The following is a 20,639-nucleotide window of genomic DNA, read 5'->3' as shown; positions in this document are numbered from 1 at the left end:
AACTATGCCTATGTAGCGTATGGAGTCGAGTCATTTGCTTAAAAAATGTATAACATTCACAAGGCTTTAAATATCGAATTTAATATCAAAACAATCAATTTGTTTAAATGTTTTTGTTAAGATAATAACGAAATCATAAAGTTACTGCGAACATGATTTTTAAACAACAACATGTAAAAACAATGCATTACTATAGAGAATCGCTGTACAAACTAAACGCGCACGCGTAGAGCGTGCATGGAGCGCACAACCAGAGCCGTTCCGAAATTGCTATTTTTGTTGTTTTTAATCATGTTCGCAGTAACTTTATAATTTTTTTATTATTTTAACAAAAACCTTTAATCAAATTGATTGTTTTGATATTAAATTCGATAATTAAAGCCTTTTGAACGTTATACATTTTCAAAACAAAAGATTCAACTCCATAAGCTACATAGGAATAGTTGGACACAAACATGGCTTTAGTAATCCATTCGAAGTCGTAACTCTCTCTATATATGGCTCTGAAACTTTGCAGAGCCATAATTATATATAAAGAGTTACGACATTGAAAATTAGAAGCCATTTTTGTGTCAAAGAATTCGCACGCTGAGGGCGCGCGCGTCTATTTTGTATAGCGTTTTCCTGTAGTTAATGCGTTATTTTTAGATTTTTTTTGTCTATGAAATAACGCTTATATTCCGTTTTTATTTCAGTAATTAATCTTTTTAATGGTATTAATTTGGTAACATATATATATTGTGTCTATAATAACAAAAGAATAAATGCTAGGGCCTACATGCAAGTCAGGATACATCAAAGCATGAACCAATACAAAAAACACACAAATCACCCCTCTTTTTATACAGTATATGGCTCTCTGTGTGTTTTTGACACAAACTTTCAGAGACTCGTTCATCATTTTATTTGTAATAATTTGCCTTTATTATTTTAATATTGTTCATACCCTATTCAATATATTAACAAATATATCCACGACACTTTATTATTTTATTTAGTCATCAAAGCATGCATTATGGATTGAAAATATTACATAATTGTTATTAATAGGACGTAGTTATGGGATGTTTCGTTCCAAAACACCTAAATAAATTCCTGTCATTTGATTGGACGAATGTGGGTCACATGGCGTGCAATAGTACGCACTATTAAACGATCGTTTAATAGTACTTTTTAAACATATTTGTGTACGAAAAAAAAAAACGTTTCGCGGATGAAAAAAAATCTGGTGTACAAATTACTGTGACATTATTATGGCTCTGTACTGTGAAATACAACAGCGCCACCTGTTGTCCTGCCTCTGTTGTTTGTAAACACCACCGCGAGATATGCAACAGCAGCAGATTTTTGTGTACGATTTGGAGATACAGTATATATGTACTAATTTCATTCAAAAAGGCATTTAAATTACCTTTAGATCGTTTTTAGGATTTTGATTAATTAATTGGGACATCCCTACAAGACGTGGAATCGTTGGAAAACCATAATTAGCCTAGATAAGTTCCAATTGTCTGTCGAAGTTTTGCCTTTCAGCCAAGCTAGTACTACTACTAGGTCTAGCCTAGCTAGGCCTGTTAATTTTAGGCTAGGCCTAGCCTAGGCGTTTTAGCCTTGCTAGGCCTAAGATTGTTTGGTCGTTTGTTGACATAATTGACACTAAAGTTGGAGTGTTTATAAAATCCATATAAATATAACATTTAATATAATATTAAAAACCAAATGTTACTGTTTTAATCAATGTGAATGAAATGTAGACCTCTTGGCTAGGGCTACCTTTTATTTGATTCAAATGACAGGAATCTATTTAGATGTTATATAAAACAGATAATGAATGTTTTATATTCGTGTAATGGTACAAATAATGGCATTTGGTGAATGATGAAAGGTTATATCAACTCGGCGTTGCCTCATTGATATAACCTTTCATCATTCACCTCATGCCATTATTTGTACCATTACACTCATAAACATTCATTATTTGTATACTAGCGCACGCGCGCGCAATATTCTTTGCCGCAAGTACTTCTGTACGCTGTGCACATCGATATTTCACCGTAAAATGTGCAATTACATTTTTTTAAATATAAGAAAAAGTTTAAAGTATTTTCTTGCTCCTATACTTTACATGCATTAACGAAGACAAGTTTGACACAAATTGATCTGCATATCACGTGACTATAATCCAATGTCGTAACTCTTTATATATGGCTCTGAAACTTTGGCGCAAACGGCAAACATACAATGTATAGAGTGCGTTTAAAAATATTTTCTGAGCTTAGTAATGAGATCAGTATTTGTAGTAGACATAAGGACAATATATTTTAATTTAGATGGATTATTTGTGTATGAGGAAAACATACTTAGTTCTACTATCTGAATAAACTAAAGGGAATTTATCTTCAATTGATTGTAGAGAGCATAATTTTCATAGTTTATCATTAGGCTACTATTAGGCCTAATACGATTCCATCTTCCTTTTTCTAGTTATAATATTCCTAGTCTTAGTTTAGTCACAATGTGTCTATGTTTATAATTTTAATTAAGTATTCTTCCGTTCCAACATAATTTATATTGATTGCGTGTGAAATATTGGAGCTTATAGAGAGTGTAACCTATTATCTCATAGAATTGTGTCGTTCAATAAGCCTCGCCTTTGTTTAAATTTTGAAATAAAAAATATTGTTGACCTGTTGAGCATGCCATGTTTTTAAATCCATTTATACATAATAAGTTTTACACCATTGACCCAAATCGCTCGTTTTGTTGCACTTTTCTATGTTGAAAATCATAACATTGTTTATGAATTTTTCATAATCTATTTGGCTTACTCTCAGCCACTAACGAATTAAATTAATGATAGGCCTACTTGGAGTTTGGATAGGGATTCTCGACATTCTCCTCTCACTGCATCACTTGGTGCAGAATGTTCTATTCCTAAAAGATATTTTTATTCTAAAATCAAAATATAATCCAAGTGGTATGATGACATTGTTCATCTGCTGGAAAACTACAAGTTAGTGGATGCTACAAACCATAAGGGTTCGGCGAAGTCAAGCCGAGGCAGAAATTCATTATATCTCAGATGCTAGTGAAGTAGTATGTGGTCAATGCACGTATTTAAGATTGATGACTCATGATAATATTCCTTCTATTTCTCTACTATTAGCTAAAGCCAAAGTTACCCCAGGTAAAAAAAACAACGATGCAAACATAGAAAACATCTTCTAATCCGAGTGATATAGTAGAGCCGTACGTGCTGCAGTAAGCAATTGATTTCAGTTACCGGATGAGTGAGTAGTTCTACATTTCTTCACCTGGTAGGTCTTAACAACAAAGGCGGTTGGCCGAAATCGATGACGAATCGCGTAAAGTTGTTGCTTCAGAACTAAAATATATTCGCTCATTCCACACTAATGTTTACAAAGTTGTTTCAGAATGGTTTTATAACAGACAGATAAAATGAACTATAAATCACATTAAATGTATTGAATGTTCATTCCCCTTAAAGGAGCCAACAAGTAGTAAGGCATATTTTTTAGATATGCCTATCAATGGTAAACTTAACAGTGATATAATACAACAAAACACATGCAATAATATAATATGAAAAGATTGGTGTAAATATTGCAAGGAGCAATGTAACGGCAGTATGTGTAACTGACTTAATGATTATATAATTGTTGTTGAAGATATGCTCATCGGGAATAATTTGCATAAAATACCATGTTAGCCTACGTATATTAGAAATCTCACTAGCTGTGTACGGTAGTTAGTTGAGACCATGCTATCGTTAGCTGCACGATTTTTAATATATTTTAAATTGTATTTTTGCTTTGATAATAACTATATATTGTTTCCCAATGAAAACACATAAACGAATCTATGGTTTGCTTATAACGGGAGATAATGTAAATTAACTTTTAAAATCATTAATTAATTTTTAAATCATTGTATAAGAGTAATTTACATTGTTTGTTGCCGTGATTGATGCTCCATGAGCTATGAGACTGTTCACTATCTCTACATTACCACTGCCAAACTTAACGTGTTCATGTAGCGGTGTGTTTCCAACCTGGAAAGAAGAAAGTTAGTATTATTATATTTCATATTTATCCTTTTCTACATTAATTTTCTAATTCATTAAGAGTGAATGTAAATTATATAGAAATACCTGGTATTAAGAAAATAATGACTAACTGATTTCAATTAAGACATGCAGAGGATTTAGCAATGCACATCATTTTGAAAGTATTGATTTTAGCGTCTTGTTTAATCTAAAATTCGACAGCTGACAGTACATGATGTTTAAATATCGTAAATCATATGGTGATGGTTAATAACTTTAAATAATATAATTTATTAATAAATTAATAAACATATTCCTAAGCCTAGACATTTCGTTTAGATTCAAGTAAACTTTAATGAATACTGAATTTGTAGATCTGTATTTACCAAACCGCCTTCAAAACATAATTGCAAATTCCAACAATACACTCTACGGTGAATTCAATAAATATTTTGTTATATTATTAATCTATTATCCATCCCACCTTCATCCTACAATGGAAAAAAAAATTACGTAATTCGTTTCTCCCATTTGCTATATGAGGCTTTTGAATGCAAGCTATGTGTATGTTTCGAGTTATATGACATTTGCCTTTTTGTTATATTTGTTGCATTTGTATTTTATCCTATAGGTGTCGTAACGGTCTGTATTTTACCAATTTTTTTAAACTACTACGAATAATAACGTTAATGATTTAAATAATAGTAAATCTCTGTCAACGCTACCAATATGTATCAATAAAGTGTCGTACTGTCTGTATTTTACCAATTTTATCATATCTTTACTATATTTATTTAATATGTGACAAGCAGGACAATTTGTTTTACATTTCTCAGAGGTTGTTGGTATTTCATCATTATTACATTTTTCACAAATTAAAGTATTGTGGTTTAGGGCCTACATAGTTATTATCAAACATTCTCATATACAGTACTTCATTGCCTCTTTGTACTGTATTTCACCTTTCCTAGCTGTGGATGCTTGCCAACGTCGCAAAACATGCTCGTTTAACTAACAAATAAACAAGTAGCAAAATCTGTTTCACCACATTTGGCCAGTGTCATAAAAAAAACTTCTTGGAAGAGAGATGAGGATCTCAAAATCACAATAAATGCGTAAAAAATTGAATCAAACAACAATTATAACAAACTACTATTTATCAACTGTGAGATTTAACAACAACAACAATCGTCTCTTTCCCTCAAGTTTGCCGTTAAATAATTATAGAGGGGGTAGTTTCAATAAACCAGACGGCAAACATACAATGTATAGAGTGCGTTTAAAAATATTTTCTGAGTTTAGTAATGAGATCAGTATTTGTAGTAGACATAAGGACATTATATTTTAATTTAGATGGATTATTTGTGTAAGAGGAAAACGTAACATATACTTAGTTCTACTATCTGAATAAACTAAAGGGAATTCATCTTCAATTGATTGTAGAGAGCATAATTTGCATCTATCATTTCTATTAGGCCTAATACGATTCCATCTTCCTTTTTCTAGTTATAATATTCCTAGTCTTAGTTTAGTCACAATGTGTATATGTTTGTAATTTTAATTAAGTATTCTTCCATTCCAACATAATTTATATTGAATGCGTGTGAAATATTGGAGCTTATAGAGAGTGTAACCTATTATCTCATAGAATTGTGTCGTTCAATAAGCCTCGCCTTTGTTTAAATTTTTAAATAAAAAATATTGTTGACCTGTTGAGCATGCCATGTTTTTAAATCCATTTATACATAATAAGTTTTACACCATTGACCCAAATCGCTCGTTTTGTTGCGCTTTTCTATGTTGAAAATCATAACATTGTTTATGAATTTTTCATAATCTATTTGGCTTACTCTCAGCCACTAACGAATTAAATTAATGATAGGCCTACTTGGAGTTTGGATAGGGATTCTCGACATTCTCCTCTCACTGCATCACTTAGTGCAGAATGTTCTATTCCTAAAAGATATTTTTATTCTAAAATCAAAATATAATCCGAATGGTATGATGACATTGTTCATCTGCTGGAAAACTACAAGTTAGTGGATGCTACAAACCATAAGGGTTCGGAGAAGTCAAACCGAGGCAGACATTCATTATATCTCAGATGCTAGTGAAGTAGTATGTGGTCAATGCACGTATTTAAGATTGATGACTCATGATAATATTCCTTCTATTTCTCTACTATTAGCTAAAGCCAAAGTTACCCCAGCTAAAAAAAACAACGATGCAAACATAGAAAACATCTCTTAATCCGAGTGATATAATCAGTAGAGACGTGCGTGCTACAGTAAGCAATTGATTTCAGATACCGGATGGGTGAGTAGTTCTACATTTCTTCACCAGGTAGTTCTTAACAATCAAAGGCGGTTGGCCGAAATCGATGACGAATCGCGTATAAGGTTGTTGCTTCAGAACTAAAATATATTCGCTCATTCCACACTAATGTTGACAAAGTTGCTTCAGAATGGTTTTATGACAGATAAAATGAACTATAAATCACATTAAATGTATTGAATGTTCATTCCCCTTAGAGGAACCAACAAGTAGTAAGGCATATTTTTTAGATATGCCTATCAAAGGTAAACTTAACAGTGATATAAGACAACAAAACACATGCAATAATTTAATATGAAAAGATTGGTGTAAATATTGCGAGGAGCCATGTACCGGCAGTATGTGTAACTGAGTTAATGATTATGTAATTGTTGTTGAAGATATGCTCATCGGGAATAATTTACATAAAATACCATGTTAGCCTACGTATATTAGAAATATCACTAGCTAGTGTAGTTAGTTGAGACGATGCTATCGTCAGCTGCACGATTTTTAATATATTTTAAATTGTAGTTTTGCTTTGATAATAAATGATTTTAATTATTATAATACAGAAGGGTTAGCAATGAACACATTTTAAAAATACTAATTTAGGCTCTTGTTCAATCTAAAACGCTACAGCTACACAATTTTTAATATATTTTAAATTGTATTTTTCCTTTGATAATAACTATACACTTTTCCAAAGAAAAACACATTAAACAAATCTAGGATTTGCTTATAACGGGAGATAATTCAAATAATTACGCTATGGATTTTTAAATAATTGTATAAGAGTAATTTACATTGTTTGTTGCTGTGACTGAGGCTCCGTTGGCTATGAGACTGTTGACTATCTTTACATTACTCCTGCCAGACTCAAGGTGTTCATGTAGCGGTGTGTTTCCATACTGGAAAGAAGAAAGTTAGTATTATTATATTTCATATTTTTCTTTTCTACATTCATTTTCTAATTCATTAAGAGGGAATGTAAATTATATAGAAATACCTGGTATTAAGAAAATAATGACTAACTGATTTCAATTAAGACATGCAGATTATTTAGCAATGATCATTTTAAAAGTATTGATTTTAGCATCTTGTTTAATCTAAAATTCGACAGCTGACAGTACATGATGTTTAAATATCGTAACTCATATGGTGATGGTTAATAACTTTAAATAATATAATTTATTAAATTAATAAACATATTCCTAAGCCTAGACATTTCGTTTAGATTCAAGTAAACTTTAATGAATACTGAATTTGTAGATCTGTATTTACCAAACCGCCTTCAAAACATAATTGCAAATTCCAACAATACACTCTACGGTGAATTCAATAAATATTTTGTTATATTATTAATCTATTATCCATCCCACCTTCATCCTACAATGGAAAAAAAAATTACGTAATTCGTTTCTCCCATTTGCTATATGAGGCTTTTGAATGCAAGCTATGTGTATGTTTCGAGTTATATGACATTTGCCTTTTTGTTATATTTGTTGCATTTGTATTTATCCTATAGGTGTATTGTACTGTCTGTATTTTACCAATTTTTTTATACTACTACGAATAATAACGTTAATGATTTAAATAATAGTAAATCTCTGTCAACGCTACCAATATGTATCAATAAAGTGTCGTACTGTCTGTATTTTACCAATTTTATCATATCTTTACTATTATTTATTTAATATGTGACAAGCAGGACAATTTGTTTTACATTTCTCAGAGGTTGTTGGTATTTCATCATTATTACATTTTTCACAAATTAAAGTATTGTGGTTTAGGGCCTACATAGTTATTATCAAACATTCTCATATACAGTACTTCATTGCCTCTTTGTACTGTATTTCACCTTTCCTAGCTGTGGATGCTTGCCAACGTCGCAAAACATGCTCGTTTAACTAACAAATAAACAAGTAGCAAAATCTGTTTCACTACATTTGGCCAGTGTCATAAAAAAACTTCTTGGAAGAGAGATGAGGATCTCAAAATCACAATAAATGCGTAAAAATTATAACAAACTACTATTTATCAACTGTGAGATTTAACAACAACAACAATGTATCTCGTCTCTTTCCCTCAAGTTTGCCGTTAAATAATTATAGAGGGGGTAGTTTCAATAAACCAGACGGCAAACATACAATGTATAGAGTGCGTTTAAAAATATTTTCTGAGTTTAGTAATGAGATCAGTATTTGTAGTAGACATAAGGACATTATATTTTAATTTAGATGGATTATTTGTGTAAGAGGAAAACATATACTTAGTTCTACTATCTGAATAAACTAAAGGGAATTCATCTTCAATTGATTGTAGAGAGCATAATTTGCATCTATCATTTCTATTAGGCCTAATACGATTCCATCTTCCTTTTTCTAGTTATAATATTCCTAGTCTTAGTTTAGTCACAATGTGTATATGTTTGTAATTTTAATTAAGTATTCTTCCATTCCAACATAATTTATATTGAATGCGTGTGAAATATTGAAGCTTATAGAGAGTGTAACCTATTATCTCATAGAATTGTGTCGTTCAATAAGCCTCGCCTTTGTTTAAATTTTTAAATAAAAAATATTGTTGACCTGTTGAGCATGCCATGTTTTTAAATCCATTTATACATAATAAGTTTTACACCATTGACCCAAATCGCTCGTTTTGTTGCGCTTTTCTATGTTGAAAATCATAACATTGTTTATGAATTTTTCATAATCTATTTGGCTTACTCTCAGCCACTAACGAATTAAATTAATGATAGGCCTACTTGGAGTTTGGATAGGGATTCTCGACATTCTCCTCTCACTGCATCACTTAGTGCAGAATGTTCTATTCCTAAAAGATATTTTTATTCTAAAATCAAAATATAATCCGAATGGTATGATGACATTGTTCATCTGCTGGAAAACTACAAGTTAGTGGATGCTACAAACCATAAGGGTTCGGAGAAGTCAAACCGAGGCAGACATTCATTATATCTCAGATGCTAGTGAAGTAGTATGTGGTCAATGCACGTATTTAAGATTGATGACTCATGATAATATTCCTTCTATTTCTCTACTATTAGCTAAAGCCAAAGTTACCCCAGGTAAAAAAAACAACGATGCAAACATAGAAAACATCTTCTAATCCGAGTGATATAGTCAGTAGAGCCGTGCGTGCTACAGTAAGCAATTGATTTCAGATACCGGATGAGTGAGTAGTTCTACATTTCTTCACCAGGTAGTTCTTAACAAACAAAGGCGGTTGGCCGATTAAATTGATGACGAATCGCGTAAAGTTGTTGAATTGCTTCAGAACTAAAATATATTCGCTCATTCCACACTAGTTGCATGCTTCAGAATGGTTTTATAACAGACAGATAAAATGAACTATAAATCACATTAAATGTATTGAATGTTCATTCCCCTTAAAGCAGCCAACAAGTAGTAAGGCATATTTTTTAGATATGCCTATCAATGGTAAACTTAACAGTGATATAAGACAACGCAACACAAACAATAATTTAATATGAAAAGATTGGTGTAAATATTGAAAGGAGCCATGTAACGGCAGTATGTGTAACTGAGTTAATGATTATGTAATTGTTGTTGAAGATATGCTCATCGGGAATAATTTGCATAAAATACCATGTTAGCCTACGTATATTTGAAATCTCACTAGCTAGTGTAGTTAGTTGAGACGATGCTATCGTTAGATGTATTGCGATTTCTAAATGTTATGTCATACTATTATACAAAAAACTAGAGGTTACTCCGAGAGTACAAACCTCCGTCTACTGTAAAGTTCCCCTACATAAAATGCCCCCTGAATATTTTTTTTTACATTTTTTTTATTAGTTCTAATAAGTGTAAATATGTTAACTGCACACTACAAAGTTGTGGATGACAGTGTGGTGTAATGGTTATGTATACAGCCTCTCACAGTTGAGATCGCTGGTTCAAGTCCCACTGAGGTTTTTTTTTTTAAATTTCTTTTTAATTTCTTTTTTTTTTGTTTTTTGTGGACCTTGATCTTTGACCCTGACCCTTCAAGATTAACCACAATTATATGATGTGTCATTGATCATTGTGGCTAAGTTTGGTGAGGATCGGATTAAAACTGTGGTCTCTAGGCAGTAAAATAGTTTTTTGTTAGTTGTGACCTTGACCTACGACCTTTTCCCCTCAAATTCGACTCGTCCGAGCTTTTGGGGCATAGATCATTGTTGCCAAATTTGGTGAGAATCGGATAAAAACTGTGGCCTCCAGGCTGTTCACAGACACACAAACACACACACACACACACACACAAACACACACACACAAACATACAGGGGTGAAAACATAACCTCCTTGGCGGAGGTAATTATCTCCATTGTGGCATGATTACACGCATTCTGTCTTTCTATTACGTTTTATCCCAACTCAAAGAAGTGGCCGCAGTTATAGTATAGAGTAGATTGTGTGTTTAATATTGGTTCTTAGTAAATGTTGTCATATAAACATTATTCAAAAGTTTTCTTTTTTTTCACCCTTGAGTTTACCGTAAACATGGTGATGATTTATATCATATTCAAATTCAAATAAATATAGTTTTTATACCGTCGTATCTACGGAGTTCACAAGATGTGGATATTTTTTACATATTTCTTCAATTTCTTCCAAATCTCCATATCTTGCAGCTCTTAGCAATAGGTCTCTGGAAAAAAGGGAATAAAAATGAATCATGGCAAGAAATACTCGGTCGATGATGTTAATATGTTTATTTGTCATGTTTCTAAACAATAATAAATACAATTTTCCTTGAACTATTTATAATATAAAAGTTTGTTGGATATAAAAGGAAAAGCTTACTTCTCCATTTAAAAAATTCAGTTTCCCACAGTTTGAAGATATAACTTATTCATCCATTGAAATAAATGCACTCTGTAGTTGCCAATCATTCTGTGGTGGCTAAAAAATGAAACGTAAACATAATTATTTGTATTATTTTTTATTTTCTGATCATTTTTCAATATTTCAATATTTTGCAATACTAGAAGTTCTTCTTTTAATAATATTTCATACTAAATTGAAAAATGAAGAGAAAACAGAAATGCATTTGTATATATTATGCCTAATTGCCTTTACAATAAGTAAGAAATAATAAGTAAGAAATTACAAGAATTGATATTTATTCGAGTAGGCTAGGCCAACCATAAACGACTTTGTTCTAGTATTTCATTCACTATAATATTATTACTTAAACACTGCCTTGGTTCTGACAGACGCCATTAAATTTGACTATAAACTCCCCGGGCCCCCTTCTCGAAACTGCTGTAGCTATCTTAGAATTTAGATATTATTTGTAGATTCCACCAGCAACCAATTTTATATCATTTAGCACATTGTAAGGAATGACCTATTACAGACCACTTATACACTGCCTTGGTCCTGACAGACGCTTGAATATAGACACCCCGGGCCTCCTTCCCCCAACTACTGTAGCTATCTTAAAATTCAAATATTGTGATACCACCAGCAACCAATTTCACATCATTTAGCACATTGTAAAGAAAACAAAATGACCTATTACACATCAAGTATACACTTGACTAGAGACTTTAGCGGGGTCTTTGGTATTCCAATGTGCTAGATCATATGGTTTCTGATGGTATCTACAATATATAAGAATAGCCTAGTTGGGAGAAAGGGTTTCTCTTGTCAAACTTTAGAGCGTCTGGTACTTGCGGTGCCGTGGACAATTAGTCTGTTGTTACCCATTTAGTATTGTATAACAGGGGCGGTTGCAGGACTATTTTAAGAGAGTTGCCCAATGAGTCTATAGGGCTGTGTAGACACTGAGTATTTGAGCCACAGGCGAAGCAAATTGTTAAATGACACCCCCTAGATGGCCGCAAATGGTACTCTCGCACGTAAAATTCATGATAAATTGCACGTCTAGTTCGCCGGAAATGTCACTCACTCTAGGCCTATAGTGCGCTAGCAAACAGAGGATTGTAGCCTATAACATACGCGACTACAATAGGATAACGTCACGGGGAAGTCCCAGTAAATTAGTAAATCAGTAAATTACCAATGGTTTATTCAAATTCAACACTGTAACTAATCCCTCGCTATTCAATTTAAATTGTATTATTACTACTATATTGTTGAAAAATGGATTGCGTGATATAATAATAATAATAATAATAATAATATTTATTCGGTCATCAATGTAAAAATAACCAGGAATGAGAATAGGCTAAAGCCCAAACAGATTCTGCACTCACTCCATACAATACAATCAGTTAAAGATAAAACCATATACAAGAAAAATACAAATAAATTATACATAACATGAAATATAGTGTTTTGTTAGAGCAGCCTTAAATATTGAAATTGTTTGTGAATCTTTTATGTCATTTGGTATTTGCTCCCATAGTCTAGGAAAGAAAACAAATACAGAATTATGAAAAGTATTGCCTTTCGAATTCCAACGTAAAAGCCTACCCGGACATCTTTCACTAGTTTTAATATACTCATTGAAAGAATGGGGACAGTAACCTTTCAACACCTTAAATCCTAATGAAAGTCTATGTAATTTAAACAAGTCATCAATAGATAATAATTCAAGCACTTTCAACCTATGAAAATAAGATGTGTCCCAGGAACCTTCCTTTCTAAACATTATTATCCTTGTTGCTTTCCTTTGTATACTTTCTATTCTATTAATATATGATTTCTCAAATGGTGCCCACATTGAACAACAGTAGGTAACCACTGGAAGTAATAGAGCTTTGTATAAGTTCAACATAGCTAACCAGGACATATTTTTACTACATTTTGAAATGAAACCAAGCAATCTACTTGCTTTACAACATATATAATTAACTTTTGTATGACAAGACAACGAACTATTTACATAAACACCTAGAAATTTGAATTCTGTAACTTTAGGAATATTGTCTGATTCTATGGTATAATCCCAGTTAACTATCTCTTTACATCTTGTAACATGCATTACGGCGCATTTGACAGGATTTAAGGGAAGTTTGTTTACATGTGCCCATTTAGCAATTAAATCTAAATCCTTTTGAAGCAATTTACAATCATTATTGTTATAAATAGGACGTGATAATGTGTGATCATCAGCAAATTGAAAAAGTGAAGAAGAAATATTATTTACAATATCACTTACATAAATCAAAAATAAAAGAGGGCCCAAAACTGACCCTTGTGGTACCCCCGAAGTAACATTTACCCACTCTGACTTTTCTCCTCTGTAAATAACCCTTTGGCGTCTATTTGAAAGAAAATCTGTAATCCATGCATTAGTGTTTCCACCAATGCCACAGTTATTAAGTTTCTTAATATAATCTTTTATGAGACACCTTATCAAATGCAGACGAAAAATCAAGAAAAATAATATCAATATTTTTACAACCTTTAAGTTCTAAGCTCTGTGCCCATGAATGAAAAACCTTTGAAAGTAAAAGTTCAGTACTATACATTTGTCTAACCCAAACTGATTTTCTGAAAGGTTATTATTATATTCTAGATATTCCCTTAAGCGATAGCAAAGCAATTTCTCAATAATCTTACAAATTATGGGAGTTAAAGACACTGGACGATAGCTTTTCATTTCGTCTTTGGGTTTTCCATTTCTTTTGAAAATAGGTACAACATTTGCATCCTTCCATTGTTTTGGTAAAATACATTTTTGTACAGTTAAATTAAAGAATGTACATAAAACATTAGCCAATTGTGCCTTACATGACTTTAAGAATATTGGAAGCAAACAATCAGGTCCTGGTGATTTGGATACATTTAACTGTGAGAGGGCATAAAATACATCACAAAGGGTTCACATTCAAAGTTGGTAAGACAATCTATTGTATCCAAATCACAATGCTGATCATTATCTATGCAAAAGTTGTTTACAAATTGTGTATTGAAAAGATTAGCCAACACCTTAGCATCAGATACCATTGTGTTATTTATCTTAAAGCTAATAACATCTGAGTCATTTTTTATAGACCTTATATACGCCCAGAATTGTTTTATATCAGTTGTAGCTTTGTTTGAAATATTTACAACATAATCCCGATGGCTACAATATATTGACTTTTTTAGTTTTGTCCTTAGCACGTTTATATGACACTTTAACAGAGATCTCAACTGCTTCATGATCACATGATTCAAAATTATAAATTGTACGACATTTTTCAATCAGTAGTGGATTAGAAACAAATGCTAAATCTAAGAAATGTCCTTTATATGAAAATGAATTGATAGTAAAACGTAACAAAGATACGTTCTTGTCTGGTTATTAAGCCTGTTTTCCTGTCGACGTTAGTCGACGCTATCGTTGACAATAATCGGCGATCTTCCACGTAAACATTGAAATGTTAACGATTTACAGGAAAAGGTACTTTTTGAACTAACGACGACGATACAAAACGTCGGCGATTTACAGGAAAAGGTGTAAAAATCGACGGTAATCGACGCTACAATTCGCAATCGTTGACAATCGCAAGAGTTGAATCCAGTTCAACTCTAGCGATATCGCAACGCTAAAACGTAAGAACTGACCAATCATCTTGGCGATACAGCACATGACGTCACGTAATTGATGTAAAATTCTGCTGACTACATTTATTTTTGTTGCATCGCGGCGCGGTCAAAGCTAGGCCTAGCCTTGCCAAAGTGATTATAAAATGATGTTCCGGAAAGTAGCCGTGGGATATTAGGTAGGTCTAAGTATTCTTCCTAGTCCAAAATGCTATTTGGGCTAGGATAGGCCTACTGAAAACGAAGAACCATCAGTATAGAGATATTAGTATGCCTAGGCCCACGTCTCCTACACTGTGAGTCTACTAGTAGAGGCAGCGGAATCTTCTATTCTTTTTTTCGCGTTACGACGACGTCGAGAGAGAAGACATAAGTTTTCAACTCTAACGTTCAACGCTAGAAATCAAATGTTCGCGCTATCGTTATCATTTCAACTTGATCGTTTTCAAACGATCGTCGTTGAAATTTTAACGATTAACGATGATAGCGTCGAATAACGTCGACAGGAGGTATTCATGTAGTGATAAAGCGGAGGATTATTTGTGTAACGTTCCATTTAAAATAAATTTTGTTACAAAGAAATATTTTGGTTGTGGAGGTCGTTAAATTTGTTGGCGCCAGCATTACTTCTTTTACCAATTTTAACAATTAAGTTAACAACAAAACATTAAAAAATGATAAAATGCCCTGCAACTCTGTAACTACTTTAAGCCTATCAAGGTCCGGTTCTTGCAAAGAACTATACATTCATTTCAATATTCCAATATTCATTTCGTAGCAACAACTGCGCACCTCTCTTTGAGGTCAACTTTAATATCACGATCACATGCCGCTATTGACTTTGGCCGTGACGTTACAAAAGCTGTTCCACAGTTAGTGCAGGTCTTTCTGTAGACAATAGGATATTACTGAAGTCTATATTTATTCACTCAAAATTACACAGATACTATTTTAGAAAAACACACAGGATTCTCGATTTAAATGTATATTATCAATACCTGTTATAGACCTTTTAAAGAAATTGTAATATTTGGTGCCAATGATTGAGTTCATTAAAACGCACACACTTACACACACTATCAAAATCCAGGCACAACACCAAAACGAGAGACACTTTTTTTTTGACACAAGAATCATAAAGATGAACGCACTATAACAACAACATGTTATAGACAGGCTACTATAAAATAGTTTCAAACAATCATATGACAAACACATTAACACATCCAAGAGAGGGGGCAGTCAATACGAGTACTAACTCACTTGCCTCCTGATTTACCTAAAGGTAAAAAATTACAAAACACGGTACTACCCATAAAACATTTTTTATATACAGCAACACAATAGCGATAAGACGGAAGTTATTAATTAATTAAGCCTGTTTCCTGTCGACGTTATTCGACGCTATCGTCGTCGTTGATCGTTAACAGTTCAACGACGATCGTTTGAAAACCATCAAGTTGAAATGATAACGATAGCGAGTACCTTTTTCTGTAAATCGTTAACATTTCAATGTTTACGTAGAAGATCGCCGATTATTGTTGACGATAGCGTCGACCGGAATTACTTGTATGCAATTGACACGCAGTAATTTGAAGGCAATTCCGTTTGAATCGTGTTTGTAGTTTTTTGACGCGCGCATGTTGTCTTTAAAATGTTACTTGTAATACTAATTGCAGATTCATTTGGACCTTCCCATAATGCATTGGTGCGTGTAGTTTCATTCATCTTTATATCATACTTTATTGCTATACAGTAGTCTTTTTTTGTTATCACGTGACATACAATTTCCAGAATTCATTTTCATTTATCCACTATAAACTGTACAACCACAAAAGAAAATATGATCGAAATTTGCAGAAAGAAGCAATATTATAAAACACTATTTCAAAGTTCGGAACGTTCGTAATTTTTACGGAAATTCGCCCAAATATTACGGACGTAGGGAAATGAAGACACATAGGGGCTAGGGTACTACGAATGATAGGGAATCCCCGGCAAAATGCAATGATTATGGCTAAATCAACGACCCGTGTGACGGGGGTTTACCACGATCACAGTGTGTAGTGGCACTTCGTACCTTCTCACGCACACAAGCAATCCAAACAGTCAACAAACACAACAAAAACGCTAGTTTTTCAACCCTGAACTTCTATAATGTTAATGATTAATATAAATATGATGAAATGGTATCTAAATTTTAATTTAGTGGCAGAAAAAAATAGTTAGTATGAAATTAAAGGTGTTGCCCGGGCAACTGGGGCAACACCCCTGCGTCCGCCCCTGTGTAAACTCAACTTGTTCAATTAACATTAATTGTGAATGGTATCACACTCATCTATGTTGTCCCCATTTTTTTAGGTCCTCCTTATTAGGGGATCTGGCGGGACTATTGCAATAAATAGCATATCTGTCGTTTGTGAATTTGGAGGGAGAATGTCAATGAGCAACACATAGTGATGAAATTACAGTAGGTGGTATCTCTCTCATCTAACTGGTACCGATTTGGGGTCCCCGCGTCTATACGCAGCGGGGGTACCCTGCAGACACCCATTTTTGTTAAATTTAGGTAACCCTCTACACCATCATATAGTTAGGTATTGGTACCAGTTCATCTAACCAAATGTCTCTGTGATACCGGTCCAGATATCATGGTTTTGAGCGTATGTGTATTGTATTTTTAAGGCTTAGGCCTAATTCTGAATTCATTAAATAAATTCGGTCTCCAACAGCTTCTACTGATATAACATGTAAACTTACTTTAATTCATAATTGAAAAATAATACGATAAGATGTGTGGGCGAATGTGCATTGTTTGTAGGAATATTTTTTAATAATTTATAAACATTGATAAGTAATTGTTGCAACTGAGATAAGAATTATAGAAATCAAATCAAAGTTTATACTCAAATGTATGATGCTTCATAGGGAAATACGTAATGAAAAAAAAAGACATATACAGACAAAAAAAGTTAATTTTCTACAATTTATTTGACAAATTTGAGCATAGCAAGATACGATACCTACCCAACCCTACAGCATAGCATTAGCAATAAAATAAATTTAATAATTCAATATTCAATAACAATATTAAGCAATTTTAAGCTATGGATATGAAACTGCATTACAGAATATTTAGATTATTTTTTTATACAAAAATAATAATATTTTGAAGTTTAATTTCGTATTATTTACATAATAAGTAATTGTCTTTACTTATTTACTACATAACAAAGTTGGTCGGAGATTTTTTGGGGGTTTTCCCCCTCTAAATCTCATTTCCTTGTCTCTCAAGTTATTCTGTATTTGAACCTATTTTATTGGGTTTTCATAATCTTTTTCCATCGTATTTATTTATATTTAGTTTTATTATTTACTCCTTATGTTTTATTTGACCGCACCACAGTTTTTGTAATTAGCTATCGTTCTAAACGGTAGTATCCTAAATGCATGCATAAATAAATAAATAAATCAAGAGGATTCATACACATTTATTTCTGTTATATTTTTGGATCTTGTGATCTGAATGTATAGACTGATAAGACAAAAACACGGTCAGTACCAGACACTAGTATTACGTACTTTAGCGGTATTATTATTCACGAAAAACGTGGCACAAGCTTCGACATGACAGCAAACTTAATTGTTGTATTGTATAAGTTTGGATTTTGGATGTTAGAATATGTTCCATTGTTTCCAATTGATCGAAACGTGTATTTATTAATAAACTCATGATCGGTTATTTGATACGAATGTTATATTTGTGAAGATACCATCCCGAATTCATTAAGTGTCAAGACAAGAAATCGGTGAGCACCATGTTGCAATAAACATAATTCGTTTAATCTTCGACTTAATTTAATTCAATATTTGGATTCACTTCTTTCGATATGTCATTCCAACAGTGACAATTCTATTTGACTACATATCAACATCATGCCTGTATCTGTCACTCCATGTGGACGATTATCTAGCTTACAACATTTATTTTCAAAGTTTTGAGTACATCTGTGGGCACTCATAAGAATTATTTTTAATTTCGTAAACATTTCACAATATTTAGGGCAGCCTAAGAATTGGGCGATGATGTAGGCCTAATGTAACCCAGTTTTTAATGTGTTGCTAATCTATAGTAGATATGTTATGTTAACTGTTTATTGTAATTCATCATTAAATTTGTCAAAACAATAATTATAAATCATACATTTAAAATTGTCGGTAACTAAATTATATAAGCAACCGTACCAATTGCTATTTGTAATGGACTAAATTATTTACAATCAATTGTTGTATGTATTTTTAGAAACAATTTAATAATTATAATTTAACTCTAAACTATAACGAACATCCTTTGGGATACTTTAAAGTCATCTACTGTAAAATTGAATATATTGTGATTTATTTATAATTATAAAATTGTTTATAAAATATATTGATTTAGTGTTTTGAGAAATGTTTTCGTTTAACGGATCTGCTTACGAAAGGTAAGATACAAAAGCATTTCAAATTACACGGTCCGCTAGGGGACAGTTTAGGTTTACCAATCTATAATAGAAAATGTAATTTTTATTTTACTGTCCATTATCTGTTTATGATCAGTTTCACCAATTAGGCCTACTTGTCTAAGTAATACAATATTTTGCTCTCTTTTCAATTAGTAGGCCTATTAGACATTACGTCCAAAACAGGTGGAAATGCATTTAGTAATGTCCCAGTATATTTGATAAACATTTAAATTACGTTTATTCATTCTTTCAAAACGTAATATAGGCCTATAATGTATCGATGTGTTCGTCGTCTACGCATCCTGTCTTTCTCTGCTTACAAAGGAATGCAAAACAAAATCGCTAGCGTATTCCTAATTTAGGTCAACATTAAGACTTGTTATCGTACATTTACAATGGAGTCTGTAATCTTACAGTCATCTCTCATGATTATATGTTTACGGTAATGCAGTATTTCAATAAAATAAATACTTACAATTCATCTTATAAGTAAATATGATTATTCCTTATTTCGAATCCTTTATTTCTCCAATAGTTGCCGTGTATGTGTACGACTTGCACAATATCAATAACATTGTTTGTGACTAGATCGGTACAGAATACCGAGTATATGTGTTCGCTCAAAAACATAAAGGAGACTGGAATGGCATTAACAAACACCACAGGTAGTAGATCTGAATAACAATAATTCCATAATAGGGGTCGAATAACAATATTAAGTACCAAACTATATTAATTGTACTCAATGTATTGTTGATATTAAAAAGAAGTTTATCGAAGCAGAAAGAGGTAGGTCTACTATGAGACGAATAGCTAGAATTCCATTAAAACAGCCTTTGATTTTTAATTCTTACTCAATTTCCTGATAGAGAGTACGTTATTATTAGCATTGGTAATAGAGTGCTTGGTTCATTTATTTTAATGGAGAAAATGATGCAAAGGTAACATTTAAAACAAGTTTGATAATATTATGAGTAGGCCTGATTTAAAGAACCTTTAGAATAATCATAATATATTGCTACTTTAAAGTTGAGATAACTCAGTGTAAACAATCTAATTTTTTTTTACATAAAATATTGAATTTGAATAATTATAAAATCAAATTAATCCATGTTTTCAGTAAAAAGAACTTTGCGAATAAGAACATTTGTATAGAGAAATATGTTTGAGAAAAATGATTTAATAAATTAGAATGTATATAAAAATAAGAAATCAAGC

The 20,639-nt window shown here is 32.2% G+C and overlaps 1 protein-coding gene across 1 annotated transcript in view; it reads right to left on the bottom strand.

The window, feature by feature from the left end:
- The window catches only part of LOC144834549 (uncharacterized), a 37,409-nt gene that overhangs the window by 13,264 nt on the left and 3,506 nt on the right, over positions 1-20,639 (bottom strand). The window contains exons 2-4 of the mRNA XM_078689399.1: positions 11,218-11,316; positions 10,966-11,062; positions 7,186-7,290 (exon numbers count right to left, since the gene is read on the bottom strand). Of these exons, the coding sequence (XP_078545525.1) occupies positions 7,186-7,290; positions 10,966-11,062; positions 11,218-11,225 (210 nt within the window). The 5' untranslated portion in view covers positions 11,226-11,316. The remainder of the gene's footprint in view (positions 1-7,185; positions 7,291-10,965; positions 11,063-11,217; positions 11,317-20,639) is intronic.

The sequence above is a fragment of the Antedon bifida genome, chromosome 2, assembly GCF_963402885.1.
Source record: "Antedon bifida chromosome 2, ecAntBifi1.1, whole genome shotgun sequence".
Classification (NCBI taxonomy): Eukaryota; Metazoa; Echinodermata; class Crinoidea; order Comatulida; family Antedonidae; genus Antedon; species Antedon bifida.
This window is presented reverse-complemented; position numbering and strand designations above follow the sequence as displayed.